This window comes from Rutidosis leptorrhynchoides, chromosome 7 (assembly GCF_046630445.1).
Source record: "Rutidosis leptorrhynchoides isolate AG116_Rl617_1_P2 chromosome 7, CSIRO_AGI_Rlap_v1, whole genome shotgun sequence".
Classification (NCBI taxonomy): Eukaryota; Viridiplantae; Streptophyta; class Magnoliopsida; order Asterales; family Asteraceae; genus Rutidosis; species Rutidosis leptorrhynchoides.
In genome coordinates, this window is record NC_092339.1 from 113,845,191 (window position 1) to 113,866,092 (window position 20,902).

At 35.0% G+C, this 20,902-nt stretch overlaps 4 protein-coding genes across 6 annotated transcripts; all 4 read right to left on the reverse strand.

Annotated features, from left to right (window-relative positions):
- Positions 1-774: 774 nt before the first annotated feature.
- LOC139856979 (glutathione S-transferase U25-like) lies at positions 775-1,956 on the reverse strand. Its single transcript, XM_071845688.1, has 2 exons — positions 1,636-1,956; positions 775-1,119 (listed from the first exon to the last, which is right to left on the reverse strand). The coding sequence occupies exons 1-2, from the start codon at positions 1,954-1,956 to the stop codon at positions 775-777; spliced, it is 666 nt and encodes a 221-aa protein (XP_071701789.1).
- Positions 1,957-3,056: 1,100 nt separating this feature from the next.
- Positions 3,057-4,179, reverse strand: LOC139856978 (glutathione S-transferase U19-like). Its single transcript, XM_071845687.1, has 2 exons — positions 3,859-4,179; positions 3,057-3,401 (listed from the first exon to the last, which is right to left on the reverse strand). Exons 1-2 carry the CDS (start codon positions 4,177-4,179, stop codon positions 3,057-3,059), a joined length of 666 nt encoding a protein of 221 aa, XP_071701788.1.
- A 4,076-nt stretch (positions 4,180-8,255) lies between these two features.
- Positions 8,256-9,515, reverse strand: LOC139859531 (uncharacterized). Its single transcript, XM_071848310.1, has one exon. The coding sequence runs from the start codon at positions 9,513-9,515 to the stop codon at positions 8,256-8,258; it is 1,260 nt and encodes a 419-aa protein (XP_071704411.1).
- A 2,007-nt stretch (positions 9,516-11,522) lies between these two features.
- On the reverse strand, positions 11,523-15,230 carry LOC139856960 (autophagy protein 5-like). Of its 3 annotated transcripts, none has more exons than XM_071845673.1 (8): positions 15,099-15,230; positions 14,278-14,407; positions 13,025-13,091; positions 12,713-12,802; positions 12,525-12,612; positions 12,288-12,431; positions 12,002-12,130; positions 11,523-11,919 (listed from the first exon to the last, which is right to left on the reverse strand). In XM_071845673.1, exons 2-8 carry the CDS (start codon positions 14,397-14,399, stop codon positions 11,624-11,626), a joined length of 936 nt encoding a protein of 311 aa, XP_071701774.1. In that variant the 5' UTR covers positions 14,400-14,407; positions 15,099-15,230; the 3' UTR covers positions 11,523-11,623. The 3 variants fall into 3 exon arrangements, with proteins under 3 accessions (XP_071701774.1, XP_071701773.1, XP_071701772.1); XM_071845672.1 differs by having other exon boundaries at positions 11,523-11,916; positions 14,278-14,402; positions 15,099-15,224; XM_071845671.1 differs by having other exon boundaries at positions 14,278-14,402; positions 15,099-15,224.
- Positions 15,231-20,902: the final 5,672 nt, after the last annotated feature.

The window sequence follows — 20,902 nt, forward strand, 5'->3', positions numbered from 1 at the left end:
TTACACACTCAATCAGTTTGCTTTTACATTAACAACAAAATGAAAAATAACAACGTACCAATATAGATTTACTGGTGTTAACGACGATGGATTTTTCGGCGGGAAACCCCTGTCATTAATTAATCCATAGAAACCGAAATATCAATCGGAGAAACCTCAAATCGAGCTTTTAATCGCCTTAAGCGGCCAGGTTACGAAGGGAAAACCCTCCAGTCGTTGATCAGTGGTATTCGGCTGGAAAGCTTTGGGCATTCAGGATGCACTTATGAAATTTATCGCGTTGATTTTTCGACATTCACCTGTAAATCCTTCTGTGTAAATTGTTTGATGAAGATGGCGATGCATGGGTCGACTTTATTGTTTCAGGTCTTTGATTTAGGGTGTGAATGTGTGATTTGGGGAAGAAGGTACCATAATAAGGTGAGGTTTTTATTAAAAAAAAATAAAAATAAAAATAAAAAAATAAAAAATAAACCCGTACAGAATAACAATGAAAAAGGGTGATGTGGTGGAAGTGTATTGGTTCCTCATTTACGGTAATAGTGTAATGTAATGCATATTCATCTCCTATTTATTTATTTATTTATTTATTTATTTTTGTTTATATAATAAAGGAAAATATTGAACACAAAAGCAAATATTGAACTCAAATTACAACATGAATGCTCTCAAACATCATTTTAATACCATTATCATGCTGACTCCATTTTATTCTCTATCATCTCTTACCCATTTTAGAAACCTTAACATCATTTACAAACAAATAATCTTGATTTATTCAAGACCATAAATCTTCCTAATCTCCATAACAAAGTTCAATATCTTTTCAGGGTTGGCTAAAGATACGGAAACAGTTTCTCTAGCCCATGATCGAGTGATCCATGCTGCCAACTTTGGGTAGTGATCCTCCAATTTAAACCCACCATACTTCTCATATGCAGGAAACCATGAAGTCAGACCTATGAGCGATATGTCCACAAACCCAAACGTGTCACCGTTGAAGTTGTCTTTTTCGCCCAAAGTTCCATCCAAGTACATCAAGATGTCGAGGAACTCCTTCTTAGCGGCCTCTACTTGATCTTCTGGCGAGCCCCGTATGGCGCGACCTGCTGGGTAGACCTAGCATATGCATATATAGAGATGCATGATAATAGTTCCTTATATTTAAGCATATATGAATATGAATACTACAAGGTTAAAAGTATTTTAAGAAAGACAACTCACACACAAACACGAAGTTTTTGCAAACGCATAAAGTCCACTCCTGTACTTGTACTTGAACCAATAACCTCATGGTTACAGAGGCACTCGATACCGCTAGACCAGTGATCCTTTGGTTACAAAGGTACAAGTTGAAGGGCTTGCAGGCAATTCTGTTACTACTAGAAGTTACAATGTTGATCATTTACCAGTTAGTTATTTGAGTCTGTTCTCTTTAAGTTTATTTTATTTTGTTTTATTTTGTTTTTTTTCCTTAAGGGCCTATTCATTTTAAGCTCTGATGAATCAGACAGGTGAAGTTAAGGGATACTGAAGATTAACATTGGCTCAGACAGGATGAAAACTTTAAAGTCACCTTTAATCCATAAAGATTAAAGTTTGAAAGTGTGTGTCCAAATCCAGAGAAAGATTTACCTTGCGGTCAATGTAGTCAGCCAAGAATCTCGCTCGTGATCTTTCATATTCACAACTAGGAAAAAAGGGCTTGGCGGGCCAAACTTGATCAATGTAGGTGATAATGTTGGTGGACTCGGCAATGGGCTTATCGTTGTGCAACAGCACAGGGACTTGTTTATGGACAGGGTTCGATTTAAGCAATAACTCACTCTTTCCGTTCTTCAAATCATCCTCTAAAATCTCTTCATAAGCAATATCTTTCTCAGCCAATGCAACCTTTACTCTCATACAAACAGGACTAGCCCACATACTCAAAAGCTTCACATTTTCCTTTTCCATTTCAGGTATTTAATTAATTTTCCGTGCGTCTTCTTTTTATGATTGAGAAATTATGCGTGAAAGCTCTTTGATTAAATAGGAGATGTCACATTGGAGTTAATTGTAGTTAATGCTACAAGAGAAACTTTGGTTTTGCCGTTTTGCCTCATATGAGTTTGTTTTATGAAAAAGTTAAGTGAAAAACTGACTTTGTTACATCATTAGTAACGTTAGACCGAATCTTCTTGCTCTGTTGTCGAATAAGACCATCTTAAGGTCCAAACAATGAAATGAATAATACTTTTTTATATGTTGTCTTACCTATTTCGGGCATCTTAGACCATTCACTACGGTGGATGTAATTGTTGTGGTGCTGTAGGCGGGATTTTTGCAGACGTGGCATCGTTGTGGGATTTAGGGGGCGTTATGTTATATGTATTATTGTGGAGTTGTGATGTTGCGGGTAAAATATAATTGGTATTGTGTTAATTAATATTGTATTTAAAAAAAAAACCTTATTGGTTGCTTCTTCGTTGTGGCTTTCGTGGTGTGCTCCCACAACATGGCAACATTTTAGACAACAACGGCCCCATAAAGCCGTTCTGGTCTATTGTAATAAAGAGATTGATATTTCCAACTTTACTTTTAGTTGTTTCACCAAGATTTACTAAAATGCCTTTAATGATAGGTTTGCGAAAAATTCTTAAAGTTTTTTGTTATAATTATTCAAAGGGTATTTTGAGAAAAAACCATGAAAACATGATGGAACAAGTAAAATTGATTGTGTAATTATTATCATCACCATTATAATAAAACAATTTAAATTGTTGTCACCATAGTGAAAGGTTTTAATATATATCAAAAAGATATATATCTTGATCAAACCACATTACATGGTAAATTAAATCAAAAATTCAAAAAAAAAGGAAAGAAATTGAAATTGTTTATCCAGCAAAGTTAACAATAATGCTCTCAAACATAATTTGTAAACCTTTTTATTATTTCAACTTTATTCTCTTTCCATTAGTAGATGTAATCAACTATGACCCATAACTCCACAAGATATAGTCTTATAACCATAAGGATTTGGAGACTACTATAAATCTATAATCTGATTTAACTTATTCAAGACCATACAGCTTCCTAATTCTAACACAAAAGTTCATGATCATTTCAGGGTTGGCCAACGATTCGGAAACAGTTTTTCTAGCCCATGAGCGTGTGATCCATGCTGCCAACTTTGGGTAGTGATCAGCCAACTTGAAGCCACCGTATTTCTCGTAAGCAGGGAACCATGAGGTTAACGCTATGAGCAATATGTCCACGAAACCAAAAGTGTCGCCGTTGAAATAATCTTTGTCACCCAAAGTTGCATCCAAATGCATCAAGATATCAAGAAACTCTTTCGTAGCGGCCTCTACTTCATCTTCTTTTGAGCTCCAAACGGCACGACCTGCTGGATAGACCTACCATACATAAATAGAAAGAAATAAGATGAGTTTGTTAAGTTGTTTAAGTTTACACAAAAGTACAATTAGCTATATCTTTTGCTACACTTTTAATTGTAATGTGGTTCTAGTTAATGTGAGAAAATGAAAATGTAATTGTGATCCAACCCAAAATTCTTAGTGTATCTCCCCTTTTTAACACCTTCGTGTTTATTTTTGACTTAATTGCCTTAATAGTCTGGAGCTTAATATGAAAAGATATTAAGAGTTGTTTGTTTGAGACTTATTGGATAAGACGTATCTTATTGGAAAACATTCGAATAAATGTGAATTTTCGTTTGGGTCCTTATTAAAATTTATTATTAACTGTTTTCTCGGTTACCTCGCGTGGAGGGTTATATTAGTAAAGTTTAATTATTCACACAATTGTTCAGCTCATAAAACAACAATAATATAATAATATAGATACGTATACCTTGCGGTCAATGTAGTCACCCCAGAATCTCGCTTGCGATTTCTCATATTCACAAGTGGGAAAAAAGGATTTGGCAAGCCAAACTTCATCAATGTACGTGACAATGTTAGTGGACTCGGAAATGGGCTTATCGTTGTGCAACAGGACTGGCACTTGTTTGTGCACTGGGTTGGATTCGAGTAGTAACTCACTTTTTCCGTTCATTAGTTCATGCTCTAAGATTTCTTCATAATCAATATCTTTTTCGGCCAACGCGACCTTTACTCTCCAGCAATAGGGACAAGACCACAGACTCAAAAGCTTTATATTTTCCTTTGCCATCTGATGATCAGGTCTGTTTTCTATGTGTGTTTTTATGATTCAAAAGCAATAAACCTGATTACATTTATATAGGAAATATGTATTTAACCAATACCACAAATAGAGGCTTTGTTTTTGCCACAAACAAGTTTGTTTCATTGCAAAAAGTTAGTTAGCTGAGCCGGCTAGATCTCTTTTTAACTGCTGTTAGAGAATCATGTACTGGATCGCATAGTCCACAAACTAAAAATGAAACCAAAAGAAAAAGGTTTATAAAAAATGACTACTTATAAAAAGATTAATTTGGTTTAAATAATGACAATTTGAAGCATTAATTAATTTGTCTAACAATTGCCATAAAGCACATTTTAAGCTTGATTCAATACATTATACATTCCCTAAATATTTAAATATTGTGTAAATTTTTTTTTTTTTTTTTTTTTGGCGAAAAAAGAACAATATATTAATAAAGCGATCAACAAAATGATGATCGAAGAACAATACAAGAATGAGCTTGACAAAACATATAAATGATAAAACACATCAGTGAAGATTGAAGATAACCCATTGCTTGCCTAATCGATGTCTTAGCAACCTTGAGCAAAATCTTCGAATTGACGACTCAACATAAGCTTTATGACCATAATTTAACTTAGAAGTAGAAGCTTATAGGAATACATTTGACTTGATATGACGATGCCGAAGAACTTATCTAACCGGAATGCAACTTTGAATTGCTAGCCATTGAAAAAATTATTACCGTTTGCACTCACTAGCACGTGTTCATACATCGAGTGTTTTCAAGTTTCATACAATGATTGGTTGAGTCACTTCCTTAACCTGTATAACATGAATTGCTATAAATTGGAGATGATGAAAGTTTGCCATTGCACCAACTTTATTGGCTCGTGACTTAAAACCCACGACCCCGTGTAATCCACGAGGCCACCCTCATGCTTTCTTTTTGAATGCTTCTAGCCCCTCACCTTCGATGCCTTTCATTAGCTCTCCAAACTTTCGAAAATCAGTTTCATTTTGCTCTTTTTTAGAAACATTTTTAGAAACATTGAACTTGGCATTGTTTTTTAGAAATTTTGCATTATCTGGGTCAACTGTTACCTCTTCACCATCAATATTTTCATCGATATCATACAACACCGATGCATCAATGATTTCCTCGTTCAAAGCCATCTTCTTTGCTTTAGTTTTATTTAATTTAACGGGACTTTTCGGGGGTGATGAAGAAGAACCGTTAACATGTTGCTCTTTATCTTTTTGGATATTTTTGCGAGTGAGGGCGCAAGACGCTCTACAATCCCTTTCCCCACAATCGTCAAAATCGTTTAGTAAATTGGTTTCAATTAAGGTTGAATCAGTGGGTAGGGGGTTATCATGGGCATTAGTGTTAAATGAGTTGACTGGAATATTGGTGGAAGTTGATGATGTACATTTATGCAATGCTATGGGGTTAGGGTTAAAAGGTGATGGGGATTTAGGTACTGTATTTGAAATATTCAACTTCCCAGTACACTTTAAAACTTCCGAATAGGATAACTCAGAATTAAGTACATCCTTGTCCCCACACACTGAATTACTTGATGGTTCATTGATTATTTTATCCTTGAAAATGTTTAGTTGACCGATGGTTGTTCCATAAACATCACTATAGTAAGTACCTTTTTCTTTTGTTGCACCCAAAGAAGCAGATACTACCTTGTTAACCAAATCCCCATCAACCAATGTTTGACTTTCGACTTGGGTAGTTGGGACATCAAGCTGGTCACTATTCGAATTTGAATTTTCCCCCCCATCTAGCAACTCACCCTCTTCCAGCTGCTGTTCTGATGAGCGATCAGGTTGATCCATACTTTCTAAAGACTTAAAAACAGGACCTTTTGTAGTTGTTGTGATTGAATCATTGTGGGATTTTAAGAACTCTTCATCAACAAGGTTATTATCGATAGTGGGAATCCCAATGTATTCTTCCACCCACACTTGACAAGAATTAGAATTTGACAATTTGGTATCGACATACCTGGCAATACGTTTAGGTTCTATGACCTCCACAAACACGATGAGGGATTCGGTTTGATGAAGCTCATGCTCTCTGGAAGCTATAAAGATAACGTCCCCGATGGTTTTAGCCACAATCATAATGTTATCCCTACATGCTCGATCGAAAGGGATGCCTTTTAACTCTAGCCAAACAAACCTTGAAAATTTACCCTTTCCCTCTTCCATGGGTTGAACCTTTAGAAATTCTTCATCATCCAGGGTTGGACCAGAGTTGATATTCAAGAAGCTGTCTAAATCCTTACAATGGACAATGACGCCATATGTACCCCACAAAGAAATCGAAGTTACCAGGACCTCTCGTTTTCTCATCCATAACATTAGCTTCTCTTTTTGGATGGGTATCTTATCAATGATCATAACTGATAAGGTTTGGTTGGGAAAGATATCGTTGTAATTGTGTAGCCAAACTTCTTGTTTTCTGATCGGAATATCATGTCCGAATGTTTGTTGTTTTGCACTTCTAACTTCGAGCTCTGTTTTGGCAAAATCGACAACAATTTTTCTACCTTGAAAAATGGTGCCGTTCATCCTAAATATTGCTGCAGCAGCTTGCTCACGGTTCTCAAATTTTACAAAAGCAAAACTTCGAGTTTGAATCCATGAAATACCTTGGATGGTGCCGTACCGGTTAAACGATTTGTTTATGATAGAATGGGAAATGGAATTAGGTAATTGGCCGATATAGATGGTTTTGATGTTGAATTTGGGGGTGAAAGGTTGTTGATGAATTGGAATTGAGTTAGGGTAGCTTGGTTGGAAGGAAGGAGATGAACAGTTGGGTAGGGACATAATTTTCAGTTCTGTGATTTTTTTACCCTCTCTTATGTTATTTGCTTTTTGACTAGTCTATGTTAGGGTAGCTTGGTTGGAAGGAAGGAGATGAACAGTTGGGTAGGGACATAATTTTCAGTTCTGTGATTTTTTTACCCTCTCTTATGTTAATATTGTGTAATGTATATAACTAATGCTCTATATTTATGACAACAATTAGTACATTTAGTCATTGGACTTCAATTTAGCAAGTGATAAAGAACAAGCAAATTTTAATGATGTTTCTTTCTGTCGTTTTGGGATCTTTTACGGTACTTTTAAATTGCAGAAAAATGTAAATGTTTTATTAAGATTAAGAACGAATTGAAGTTTCATGATCGTTTCCAAATTCAGTCAGAAAATTCGATTTACTTAACAACTGGTAGAACATGGCAGTGGTGGTTTGACTAATTGACTCGTTCTTTGACTCTTCAATGTTACACCAAAAACTGTAGTAACCTTAGACCAACTTTTTCTACTCTTTTGTAGAATCCAATATATAAGATCAAAAGAATAAGGAGAGTGAAATCAACTAAATGACTACCTTTTAAAAAGATCTAGTTCATATGATCACTTTGTTAACTAGTTGTGTTTACTCATATTAAGTATTGGATTTTTGTTGCTGATGTTTTATTTTTGGTTTGGGTTCCTAAGATCACTCCCAACCATGACGTACTTCCTTCCCAGGACACACCGCCACATCAGCTTTCTCTCTCCAATTATTTTTCACTTCCTCTTCATCACACACAACTACCAACCATGACATCCTTCCTCCCCATCACATGGCCCCACATATTTTTTATTAATATTTATTATTATTATTATTATTATTGTTATTATTATTATTATTATTATTGTTGTTATTATTATTATTATTATTATTATTTCGAATATAATTATTAAAATCCATTTTTTCGAATATATATTTTTTTGAACAACACTTTTATTAAATAACATTAATACGGTTACATTTATTTAAAAAAAATACATAATCAAAAGTTACATTAACTAAACATAAATTAAAACTTATGAAACTATGCGTCATCTTTGTCCACGTCTTCATTTTCATGTTCATCGTCGCTTTCGTCCTCGCTTTCTTCAACATCTTCGGCGGTGTTGGAAGTTCCAGCTTGTGGAGCGGCTCGGGCATGTGGAACGTGCCGAACACGGAAATTAGCCGGAAGATTCCAAATGTGTTCGATGAGCTTTTGTCATAGTAGATGATGAATGGACGAATCTCGCAGTTCTTTATTAATGCGCATGTGTGCTTCAACCCTTTCCTGGATTGAGCGATGTGGACGACGAGCTGGCTTGTAATTCTCTTCTAGTGAACACATTGCATGTCCATTGTCTTCGGTGATCATATTATGCAAAATAACACAAGCGTACATAATTCTTCGGATTCTTTCGACATAGAATTGTCGGCACGGGTTTTTTATTATTTGCCATCGACCTTGAAGTACACTGAATGCCCGTTCAATATCTTTCTGAGCAGATTCTTGATATTTTTTAAATTTTGCCGATTTTGGGTCAGGTGGACTTTTGAAAGACTTAACTAGTGTCGCCCAATCCGGATATATCCCATCGGTTAGGTAGTAACCTTTATTGAAATTACAACCACTAACTGAAAAATTACACGGTGGAGCCGTGTCTTGAAGTAACTCATTAAATAAATCAGATTGATTTAGGACATTGATGTCGTTGTTTGAACCAGCGGGTCCAAAATAAGCATGCCAAATCCATAGATTATAAGATGCCACAGCTTCTAACATGATTGTTGGATATCCATGATCGCCTCTAGTATAATGAACTTTATATTTATATGGACAATTTTTCCAAGCCCAATGCATACAATCTAAGCTACCCAACATTCCCGGAAAACCATGTAATTCCGCATGTGCGGATATAAGACGTGCTACGTCTTGTGGAGTCGGTTTTCTCATATACTCCGAACCGTACAAGTGAATCACGCTCTTACAAAAATTATTCAAACAATCATATGATGTTTGTTGGCCCATATGTAAGTGCTCGTCAAAAGCATCAGGTGCAGTACCGTATGCTAATTGGCGTATTGTGGATGTACATTTTTGAAAAACATTAAAACCCAACAACCCGGTAGTATCCCGCTTTTGATGAAAATATAAAAAATAATCGGGAATAGGTTCTTGAGAGTAATTCATTATACCTTGGCATATGCGTATAAACAATGGTCGACTCATCCTATAACGGCGACGAAAATAATCTTCGGGAAAAGTTGGATTCTCGGAAAAATAATCATTCCATAAACGCATCGCGGTTCCCTCTCGGTCTCTATGAATAAATCTTCGAGGCGCCCTTGGAATTGGTTGATTGACTTCTTCCTCTTCGTCTTTATCTATTTGAGCAAGTAGATCGAATGCGACAATATTGAAATTAGAACTTGCAATATCTAACGCATCTTTCGTAAGACTATCAATATTTTTTTTAGGCATTTTTAATGGAATTGAATAAATATTGTGAAATAAAAGTAGAGATTGTATGAAGTGGTAGTGTAATGGTAAAGAGGTATATATAGTGGGGGTTGGAAAAAAAAAAGTTCCAACGGCATTATAGCCGTTTGAAACAAATAAATATATTCAATAATAAATGTATTATACGTTCTCAAAATATTATAGCCAAGACATTCACCAGAACGGAACCAGGAGAGAGGAACGAGGGCGGCCGACGGCGGGATGAATGTCATCGGCGCCCTCGAGGGGGGTGGTGATGACATTACGAGGGCGGAGCCCGTTGGGAGTCCTCTAAGAGTGTGTTTACGTGCAGAAAGTGAATATATTTCTCTAATATCACAAACTAAAGGGAAAAAAAAGTTCATCACTACCGCTTTTTTCACGATATTTTTCATCTTTATATTATATATTTCTCATGATATTTTTCATCTTTATATTATATATTATTCGATTCGATTGGATTGGATCTGTAAAGCCCGTGTTCTGGTTTTAATTCACGTGTGTATCGTGTTAGTTTATCATCAATTGGTTAGAGATGGCGTTGGTGATAATAGGGTGTTTTGACTAGTTTTTTTTTTTTTTTTTTTAGGCAAAAATCACGATAACATAAAACGAAGTCTTTTCATTAAAGAGACGAACAAAGATACAAACAAACCAAACGCATTCCAAGGCTCGGAAGCAATAAACGAACCCTATCACTAGACAAAGAGCCTAAGCAAACTAAGCACGAGCCTTGAGAAACCGGATCACAAAACGATCACGGAAAACAACAAATACAAGAACCAATATAGTTTACCAAATCGAACCAAAAAACTACAAACAACCCAATAACAACAAAACCGCTCAAACACTACCCGACAATTGTTTTACCTTTACCTTTACCTTTTCGAGTCTTAATGATCGGCTTAACAACCACACCGTCAACCTTCAATCGATTAAATTTCTTGTCCCCTCGATTTTCTATCGCATATGATGAAACCTTTGTCAAAAAGCTACCAATCCTAATACCCGGGACGGGGGTAGGGAGCAAACCTTCCTTCTCAAGACCTTCAAAAAAGCCCAAAGTCACTCAACATTCAAGTTTTAACTGTTCAACATTTTAACAAAAATTAAGAGGTATAGTCACTCAACAGGATATCAAACTTTGAACGTATTTCTCATTCAAACTAAACATGAGTGCTCTCAACATGATTTGAAAACACTTAATCTTCTAATTAATGTTTATCTCTATCATCTATTGTCATTTAAGAGATACTCCGTATCGGCTATGACTTGCAACATTTTATCATATAAAACCTGCATTCACAAACAAATAACCTTGATTTATTCAACACCAAACATATTTCTCAGTTTCTGTAGCCCATGATTGTGTGATCCATGCTTCCAATTCCAGGTAGTATCTTCTACCTTAAAATCACCATACTTCTTGTACACAGGGAACCACGACGTTACACCTATGAGTAATATATCCACAAAACCAAAAGCAGAAAGCTTCGTGAAAAGCAGACAGCTTTCTGTTTAAATAGGAGAAACGGTACTGAAGAGTCATTGTAACGCGACACAAGAAGCTTTGGTTTTCCCACATACAAATTGTGTCATTGCAATTTGACGAGAAGAAAACTTGCCGAGGGATACTCACTGTACGATAAATTTGTACATAAACAACTTATACACGAGAATGTATTCTAATTTACGAAGTACTACTTAAAACTCAACTGTTGCAAATTGACATTCAAGGTCAAACTAGATATATGAAATAATGCCAGAATATTGGTTCAAATGGGTGTAAGAAACAAACCCGAATTACATCTTGGTCTTCTTTGTCATCAGCTTAAAAGACTACACATTCAGTATGATTTCCAACAAACAATTCAACATCAGTACAAGCTGCAGATGTAGTAACATGTCAACTTTTTAAGTTTCCATGTTTTTACTTTCACACATTAGATTAAATTCTATATCAAATCAGTAAACCTGATAAGAAACACGTAAACTTTTTTACTGAATGAGTTAAGAGGAAAATGCTACTAAACTGGTAAGATGTATAAACCCGAATAACATAGGACACTTCTATATAATAGTGACACGTGTTATGTACCAACTAATTTTGGAGCCTTGATGTACAAACATATATAAAGAAAGTAATCCGGGTTCATTAAGTTGTTGACCACCCAAGAAAAAGGAATTTCCATTTTGGGTTCAATTCCTTGAATCCGAAGCAGTTTGATCACAGGTTGACCTGGTAGACGTCGGGTCTCTACACCTTCCTCTTCTGGCTCAACACTCTGTTCATTCTTGACTTCTGATTTGATAGTATTCAAAGAATCAGGATAAAATTCTGGTAAAACTGATTTTACTGCATCAAGCAAGGTAAAATACTTTCCTGCTATAAAACAGTAAATAAAACACTCAATAAAAAAGTCAATTTTAACCCATTAATAATGAAAGATAAAGCAGTTTCAGCCTACCTTGTTCATTAATCTCAACAGGCCGGTTTATGTATGAGAGTTGGTCCCAGTTATCAATAAATGGTGCTTCTTCTAAGTCATCAAAATCTTCATTGAAAGTCCGTAGATACAAGCGAACGGGAATTCTACCTAGCAAGAGCCGATACAAGAATTAACGAGAACACCATTTCATAAGAAGCTACTCATCCTTTGACAACACAAATTTGTAAAATATACTTGATAATAGAAGTTAAAATGTCCCAACAATAAGAGATCAAAACATGTTTTAATAAAACAAAAATCTTACTTGTTTTCAGAGCTGCATTTGCCTCTGTATCATTAAGACTATGGTGAGCTTTCGAAGGAGATGGTTTAATTTTTTCAGAAAATTCATCTGAAACTACTCCAAGTTTGAGCTTAGATGAAATGTGGTTGTATGTCTCCAGTTTACCTGCTAAGTGCAAACAATTTAGTACCAAAGTTTAAATTAACATTTGAAACATGACAAATGTTCCTTACACATTTATATTTTTTACTGGCTTACCGTCCATAACAGAGCCCCACAAGTCAACTTGATCAGGGTGAGACATGTTCATAACATTCTTACTGCTTCCATGAATTATATATGCAGCCTGAAGAAATTATTAATGAAATAATGATTGTATGATGTTGATCATTGGTATTATTAAAGAAGGTAACAAAACTATATTGAATAATCAGTCATTTACAAACCTCCTTTAATGAATTGATATAGCTCCATTTTACACTATCTTCTCCGTCCCAAGGAATTAATACATTTCCAGGGTATCCTCTATAATGTACCTGCAAATGAAAAATATATGATTTGTGTTATCAAACGCACAAATGTTCGAATCTATAGAGTATTCAAGTCATCAGATATAAACGAATTCTACACAAATTATCTTAATAATGTCACAATGATACCAAATGTTGTATGTGTGGTTTTAGATTGCAAACCAATTTGTAATCAACACTCAAAACACTTAAGATCACAAAAATAAAGATATATTAAGATATATATACCGTCAAATTCCAAGGTCTTTCTGGTTCAGCACAAAGAAGGTCAAAAAGGACCCCTGTAGGTATATACCTGAAAAGTCGTATTATGTCAAATCTAAAAAGAAAAAACAGTTAATTTTGCAAACAGGCTAAAAGAAAGTAGGCATCAAAAAGGTTATAATTAATTATTAATTATGTATCTTAAAATAGAATCTGTTTAACATAAAATGTCTCATCTAAATTCTTTCTCTTATAAACCACACACAGAACTTGGACGCGATTCTTCAAATATTTCTTCAGTAGAAACAAAGATTGGCAAGCATTTAGAAAATCTAGTTTATCTTAGCAACAATACTACAATTACTTTTCTGATCGTACAATTACATGGTTGCATGGTACTTTTGGTGGGTTATTGTGCTTGAACAAGTCTTCCTAATAGGCTAGGATAAAAATAATGACTACAACTATTAAAAAATATATGGCGATTAAAATGGGTACGGACTACAAGTAATATATTAGTTTTTGGGTTATAAATGACTAATCAGCCTAAAGAACCATCTGATTAGGTCCACTTAGACCGTTAATGCTAATTCTAGCATTTGAAAAGTAGTTACATGATCAGCACAATGTTATTAGTTTGCATCAGTCAACATGGCGCTCTTGGTACATGATGCTCATCAATTGGGCTATAAATAACTAATCCAAGATTTATTAGAATTAAAAAGGTTCATTATTCTAAGAGCATCATGTGACGACCTTAAGTTACATAAAACAACATTTTCTCAATTTCTTTTAAGTTCCAAGGGTAAGGAACCTCCTATTTTAAGGTGTATTATATAAAGTCTTAGCCCTTATGGATTCATACAGTATTACTAATTACTATTTACCACATGATATCATGGTAATTTAAAATGATTATACAGTCTCATTGATAAGAGACATAAAGGTCTCTCTTTTTCATACCTAGGGTTGATTATAACATGACACAAAAGTTCAGTTCTTTAATAACTAGATTTCTGAGCAATGCACCTTGCACCATCAAATAGCTTCTATAAATTAGGCACCAAAACTTTTATCACGTAGATTATAGGTTTCTATTTCAACATCATCATATACTGGTATACTTTGCTTCAACTAGATTAATCCACATACATATTATCATGTTTTGCTCCCTCACATGATAATACAGAATGCTAAAGTATTGAAGATAAGGAGAATAATACTCATATGCATACATAAACTTAATTCTACATCAATATCATAAAGAAATGTTATACCATTTAAGAGGTAATCCTTTGTAGTCAAACCAGATAGTATCAACTCCAGGTGGAAGTGCACCACTGAAGAACGGCTTGAGTTTTGAAGATAACAAAGGTAGGTACCCTATTCTGGGAGCCATTATCTGAACTTACAGAAACAAAAGAATTAATTATTAGTGCTTTTTCAAAAAATAAACACAGTTTCCCTACCAAAACATTAACTGAAAATGATCAAACTCTGGTAGCAGATCACATCTAAAATTCCCAACCATGTCGCCTTAAGTGTGATCTATAATTTTCACAAGGTCTAAAACACCCTAGTCTGCTAGATATTGTTCGTTTTCGTTCATCAAGTTCGTAACATTTTTGTGCTCATTCTTTACTTACAAACATATATTCAAATTAAAACGATCAATATTCAGCAACATACTACATATCTCACAATAAGCTAATACTAGACATCCATATCAACTATTTCCTAAGTTAGACAAACTAATCCAACAATACAAAACTAGATCCATATCTAGGTCAAAGTCACACCGAAACAAATTCCATTTCAAGTGAAAAATTGATACAATACATATATGTATATGTTGTTACAGCCTTACATCTACATTAAAATCACTGAAATTAAACTTCGATTTCACAATGCAAGTCGATAAACCCTCAATACACAACTAGCGTTAACACTAAGTCTTACCAGGATTAATTAGGTTTTGTATACATATAAAGCAGTGTGCGTATGTGTGTGTGTGTGTGTGTGCATATATATACACATATACCGAAATCAACAAATGAAAGTAGATGAATGGAGTAGTATAGAGAGAAAAGAAGGATACCAGAGCAGGTAATGGCGGTGGTAGTGTAGTGACTTCGGAATCGTGAAGATGAATTTGCAACGGAATTTCACCTTCCCAGATGTACTGCTGAGCTCCTTTTTCCATCGGAGTTATTTGCTTGCTTGTTTCGCCGGCGATCAAAGTAATCAATTCCGTCAAGTTTTGGTTTGGGGGAGAATGATCACGGAATCGTGACATTTTGGAAATGGTATTCAAACCTTCAAGTTTTGTAAATATTGCAGTTAAGACCCCAAAAATGAAATAATGTAGACAAATAGCCCCACATATAAGAGAAATTCAAGATTTACAAAACTTTACAAACAAATAATTGAAGAAATTGATCGAATTACAAATGGAAATGGTCGGTATAGTCATGACTTACAGATCTCTAGTTCTGCGCGGGTGGGGCTAGGACAAACCAATGTACGTCGCCCTTCGGTTAATAATAGCTAGCATGTCGCCAAACAGGCTTCTGCCGCGCGGGAGCTAGAGAAGACGTCCCTTACGTAGGCAGGACCAGCGCAAGCATTTTTCCAAAAATCCAAAAATAAAGTTTTGAAATGATTCCATCAAATGACTCATAGCCAGATGATTCCAAAAATCCATTAGAATAAAGTTTTGAAATGCCTTGTTTATATGACTGAGACAACAATGTCATTAATAGGTTTTATTCAAGTCTTGCTTGAATTATTTGGCGGTACAGATATACACATAATTTATCATTTGAACTCACACAATGTATATCAAATTCAAAAACACCATCACATGGATAGGCATTAAGATAAAAAAAAATTATCCTTATAAACTAAAAACCAAAGTGCGTAAATGCAAGTTCAAAACCAACATCTTTCAAACTATATTGCTCATAATACTAGAAGCATAATAATATTGTTCCAACAAAACAATAAGATCACTTGGAAGAGTAAACTCATGGTGACCAATAGCTTCCACCGAAGCTTGATTTCCATTGCTCACTCGTAAATCCAGTGTCCCTTTCTTCAGTCTATTACTTATTCTCATTCCTTTCATATTGTTACAGGTGTGAAGGCCCCAACCGGTTAACAAAGATCCAGGAATCACTAGAAAAAGTATATAACTGTATAAATATACCTGAGTTTAAGTTGGGGATATATGATAATATGGTATTTAGTAGGGGAAATAGGTAATTTTAATGTTTAGTAAGGGGATATATGATATTCTCCCTATTCTTTTTCATCCTTCCATCCTATTTCTTCCTGATCATCCAACAACATCTGATAAGCATTTTGCTGAGTAGCAGCAACTAGCACAGCAGGAAGAACGGATAAGGGTTCTAAATTTTGTTCAACTTTCATTTATGCTTGAGAACAGTTCTCAGGTTGCAGTGTCAGTCTTGGAAGTTTGAACATTGAGTTTATCGTTCTCCAACAAAGATGGAACTGTGTTTTGGTTTACATTTATATTATTTAACATCTACAACAGATATAAGATTCAATTTAGTATTTTCGATATTGTGCTTTAACTACCCAAGTTTTTATTTTTTATTTTTTTAAAAACAATTAATTTACGAAAGCCTAAGATCCACATAGAGATTCCATAGCCACTTCTGTTGATCAGCTAGCAGTTATGGAGTCTATTGGTAGGTAGCGGGTACCAATTGCATAACAAGTGAAACTCTTAGATCTTTATGGGACCTAGAGATATATGTAGTCCAACAAACCACTATTATCTACTGGCATGTTTGTCCCATCCTTGCCTCGAACTCAGGTCTCACCGTGAATACGATTAAGTCATCCAATTTGGAAACATTAGAAATTCACGCTAGTCTCACTAGATCAAAAAATCCACCCCGTGGCTATAATTCAGCCTAGTCTCACTAGATCAAAAAAATAACGAGGAGTGTTGCAAGCTCATTGGATGTCATGACTTAAATTTGATGGGTATTTTGAAAAAGTTTGTGTAAACGAATAATGCATGCACACAAGATTCGTTACACTATTATCATTTAACCAATTATATATGTCGATTATGTTTGTACGCCTTTTTGTTATTTAATTTATAGCATATAAAAATAACAAATACACAAACGTGTATCGTTTTAAAACACTTTTAAAAAATGTCGCCCATATATATTATTTGAGTTTTAAAATCATCAATTCTAAACTCGCTAGAGGTTAACTATCAAAATCATCAATTTTAATTTAAACTCGTTACGTGTTTTATTTAACGTTTCCATCAAAAACATTTAGCATATGCTATAATCAACAATTTTATATATAAATGCGAATATAAAACACAATCATGCATCACACACATATATAGCCTAGCCCAAAATCCTATGCTTGATCCCATGAGCCGACATGGGATCAAGAGGTCAAACTAAGGACAATACCATAGATCTCACTTGATTCAAGAACCAAGTGAAAACTTATGTCGAACACCATTGTTGTTAACTTGATCCATTCGTCATCTTCTAAGCTAATCTCCATGTTGCATCTTTATCTTCAATCTTTATCTTGTTACATTAATTTAAATTTAAAAATACAACCGACTTAATACTTTTACAATTTGAAATAAACCAAATTAGAAAACTATGAAATTGAAAATAAATACAATACAACTTTGGCTTCATGGCCTCTCAATAAATCAATAACCAAGATGGCTTTAAAATGCCATGACCAACAATCAAAACAATCACACAAAATCAAACACATACGGGGCATAACGGGCTATGTATGCAATCACAATTTTAATAACTACATTATTAAAACCTATATATGGCTTGTCCATGGTTACAATGCATGTGTATAACCATGAAATAAAACAATCAACAATTATATAATAATAATTCAAGCCATAATAATTAAACTACAATTTAAAATAGTGATAATCTTTCAATCATATTTGTGCGTCATGAGGTTAAGTCTAAATCAACAGAGTTGACTTTAAAAACCAAAAAGGTTTTAACTTTCACCAATACACCACAAAGCTATATCTAAAGAATGATCACGCGACAATTAAAACGGTGTAAAAGCGGCTCTAATTACACTGAAGGAAAATCGTGTGTACTTTTAATTTTTATAAACGCAGTGGAACGATAAAATAAACATATTTTTATTTTAATAAAACTTTCAATTAAATATTCACACGATTAACGGTTCCCAACAAGATCCAATTACAACACTAATAATTGTCAATTAATTTGTTCACAAAGCGGAGTTTAGATATACCTTTAGCGAGCGATGCAAGAACGGTAGAAACAATTGTCCACGTCTAGGATGAAACAAATATTAAAAGTGTATGAATATCTCTATAGTTGATCCACAAACACGTCAAACAACACCAATCGGATGCTAGTCCGTATATAACCCGAAACAATACTAAATACAGTATTGTTTATAACGTTGAAAAGCAAACAAGGAACAAAACCTAATGGCTTCTTTTTTTTCTTTCTGACTCACATGAAGAGAGAAAACAACTTTCTTTTGAATTTAGCAAATGAAGAGAGAAAACAACTTTCTTTTGAATTTAACAAATGAATGAATTGATACATGAAAAGGATGACGGTTGATTTTATTTCTTTATCATACTCTTTATGTAACCAAAATCTAGCCATATATCCTTTACTTTCGTTTTCCATATAAAAGTGTGTGACCTCATAGGCCTGTATATAAGCGGTAGTATAGATTTGTGTTATGATGTGCACACTACGTCAACAATAGAAAGATAACACTTAAATGTAAGACCCGAATATTTATTTTGTATACTTGTTTATAAAAGACATACGAGAACGGGCTTCGTTTAATATTTATATTTAGTTAAAAAGCAAAAGAACCTGAAACTGACTACTTGCGCGCCGCGCGGGTCTGGTGCGCGCCGCGCCGAATCGCGCTGACATAATCCTTTGTTTTTAATTATTTTAAATGAAGGGTAATTTGGTAATTTCACTTGGGGCCGGATTTGTGAGCCATATTAGCTGGTTTGGATCAGTTTTGGATCATTTTCACATCCATCCATCACTCCCAACTATCTAGAGAGAGAGAGATTCTAGAGAGAGATTTGGGGTTTTGGAGAAGAAGGAGGCCGTTTGGATCAAAAGCTCGAGTTCTAAAGTTGTTCCTTTCGTTCCTAGCTATGTTGTGGTAGTATTGGTAAGCTCAAACTCCGAATTTCATCTATTTGATTTGATATTCAAGTTAGAGTTTTGAGTTAGTTTGTGGTAAAACCCTTTTAGGTGATGAAATGGGTTTAGTGAAGCTAGTAATTGGGTTTATTGTTAATTGTTGGTGGATTTTGGGTTGGTGAACTAACTGGCCATGTTTAGGACTTGAAATTGAGTTTAATCACTTAAGTTAGTGATTATGGAAGTAGTGAAACCCATTTAAGGTTATTTGGTTGACTAATTGTGACTTTGGGTCAAATTAGGGTTTGGTGGTGATTATGACCCATTTGGCGATTTAATGAGGTTTATAAACTTGAAATGGATTAAGTTGAAGTATAAAACCAAGTTAAAAGTGTTTTGGTGTCAAAACTTGTAAATGGTGAGATTTTGACCTTATGGGTCAAAATTAGGGTTTAAGTGTCAAAATGGGTATGACACGTGTTTAACACTTGAGTTCGGGTTTAATTGGCGTATTAGGACCATTCTCACTTGTGTTAGTGATTATTGGTTAGTTTTGGGCACGGTTTGTGCTTGGAAGTGCATTTGGGTCGCAATTGCACTAAGTGACGAATTGGGTTGATTTGTAAATCCACTCTAAGTGTATTGTTGTAATTGTGATAATGGAATAGGTATTTTCCATTGGCGAGTGGCGGTTTACTTGGAAGCACTCTTCAAGACTTCAAGGTGAGTGATATTATCCTATGTACATATGTATGTGTAGGATGGGTGCGGGTCGGGTGGAGTGATTCTCGGCTATAGAGCTCACTTCACATGTAGGTGGACTTGATGGACTTTTGTATAAGCCCAATTGGCACGGTTGTGCGTTTGGTTGACCATCCTTGGCGAGGTACACGTTTTGTGTGTACACTATCACACGTGGTTGTGATGTGGATGATATAACCCCAATGGCGAAGGGTTTTGAGTTGGAGAAGTGAATCGCGTGTAGTTCGGATTCACGATGACGCGTGTAGTTCGGTCATCTTATCAAAATGAATCTCGTGTAGTTCGGATTCATGGTGACTCGTGTAGTTCGGTCATCTTATTGAGGTAGTAATCTCGTGTGGTTTCGGATTACTAAGGCTCGTGTAGTTCGGCCAACCTCGATGTTGTGAAGATAGTAATCTCGTGTGGTTTCAGATTACTAAGGCTCGTGTAGTTCGGCCAATCTTCATTGTGGTATTTGGTTCTCGGTATTGGGTTAAGGTGTTAACCTTGTTCGTTTATATTGTTATATATTAATGTATTGTTGTGTTGTAGCTAACCCTCCGGGTGTAGCTATTTGGCGTTGTTCACATCGTCGTTGGTGAACTTATATTGTTGTTGTATCTTTAGCACGTTGCTTAGAGATCGTACGGTATGCTTAGTGTAGTACCTTATATATGGATGCCTCGGTATGCGGTATTTGTTATTTTGTGGCGTGTCCATTTTATACATATATATGTATGTAGTATATTATCATTCACTAAGCGTTAGCTTACCCTCTCGTTGTTGACTCTTTTTATAGATTGCATGCGGATGGTGGCTCGGGTGAGCGCGAGGATTAGAGGACTTGCATAGTTTGCGTAGAAGGCTTGCTTTTGGATTTATTAGGATTGGGTAGCGTATCCCCAATTGTCATGCTCGGCTTTGTTTTGTATTAAAAGTCTTATGGTCGAAAATTGTA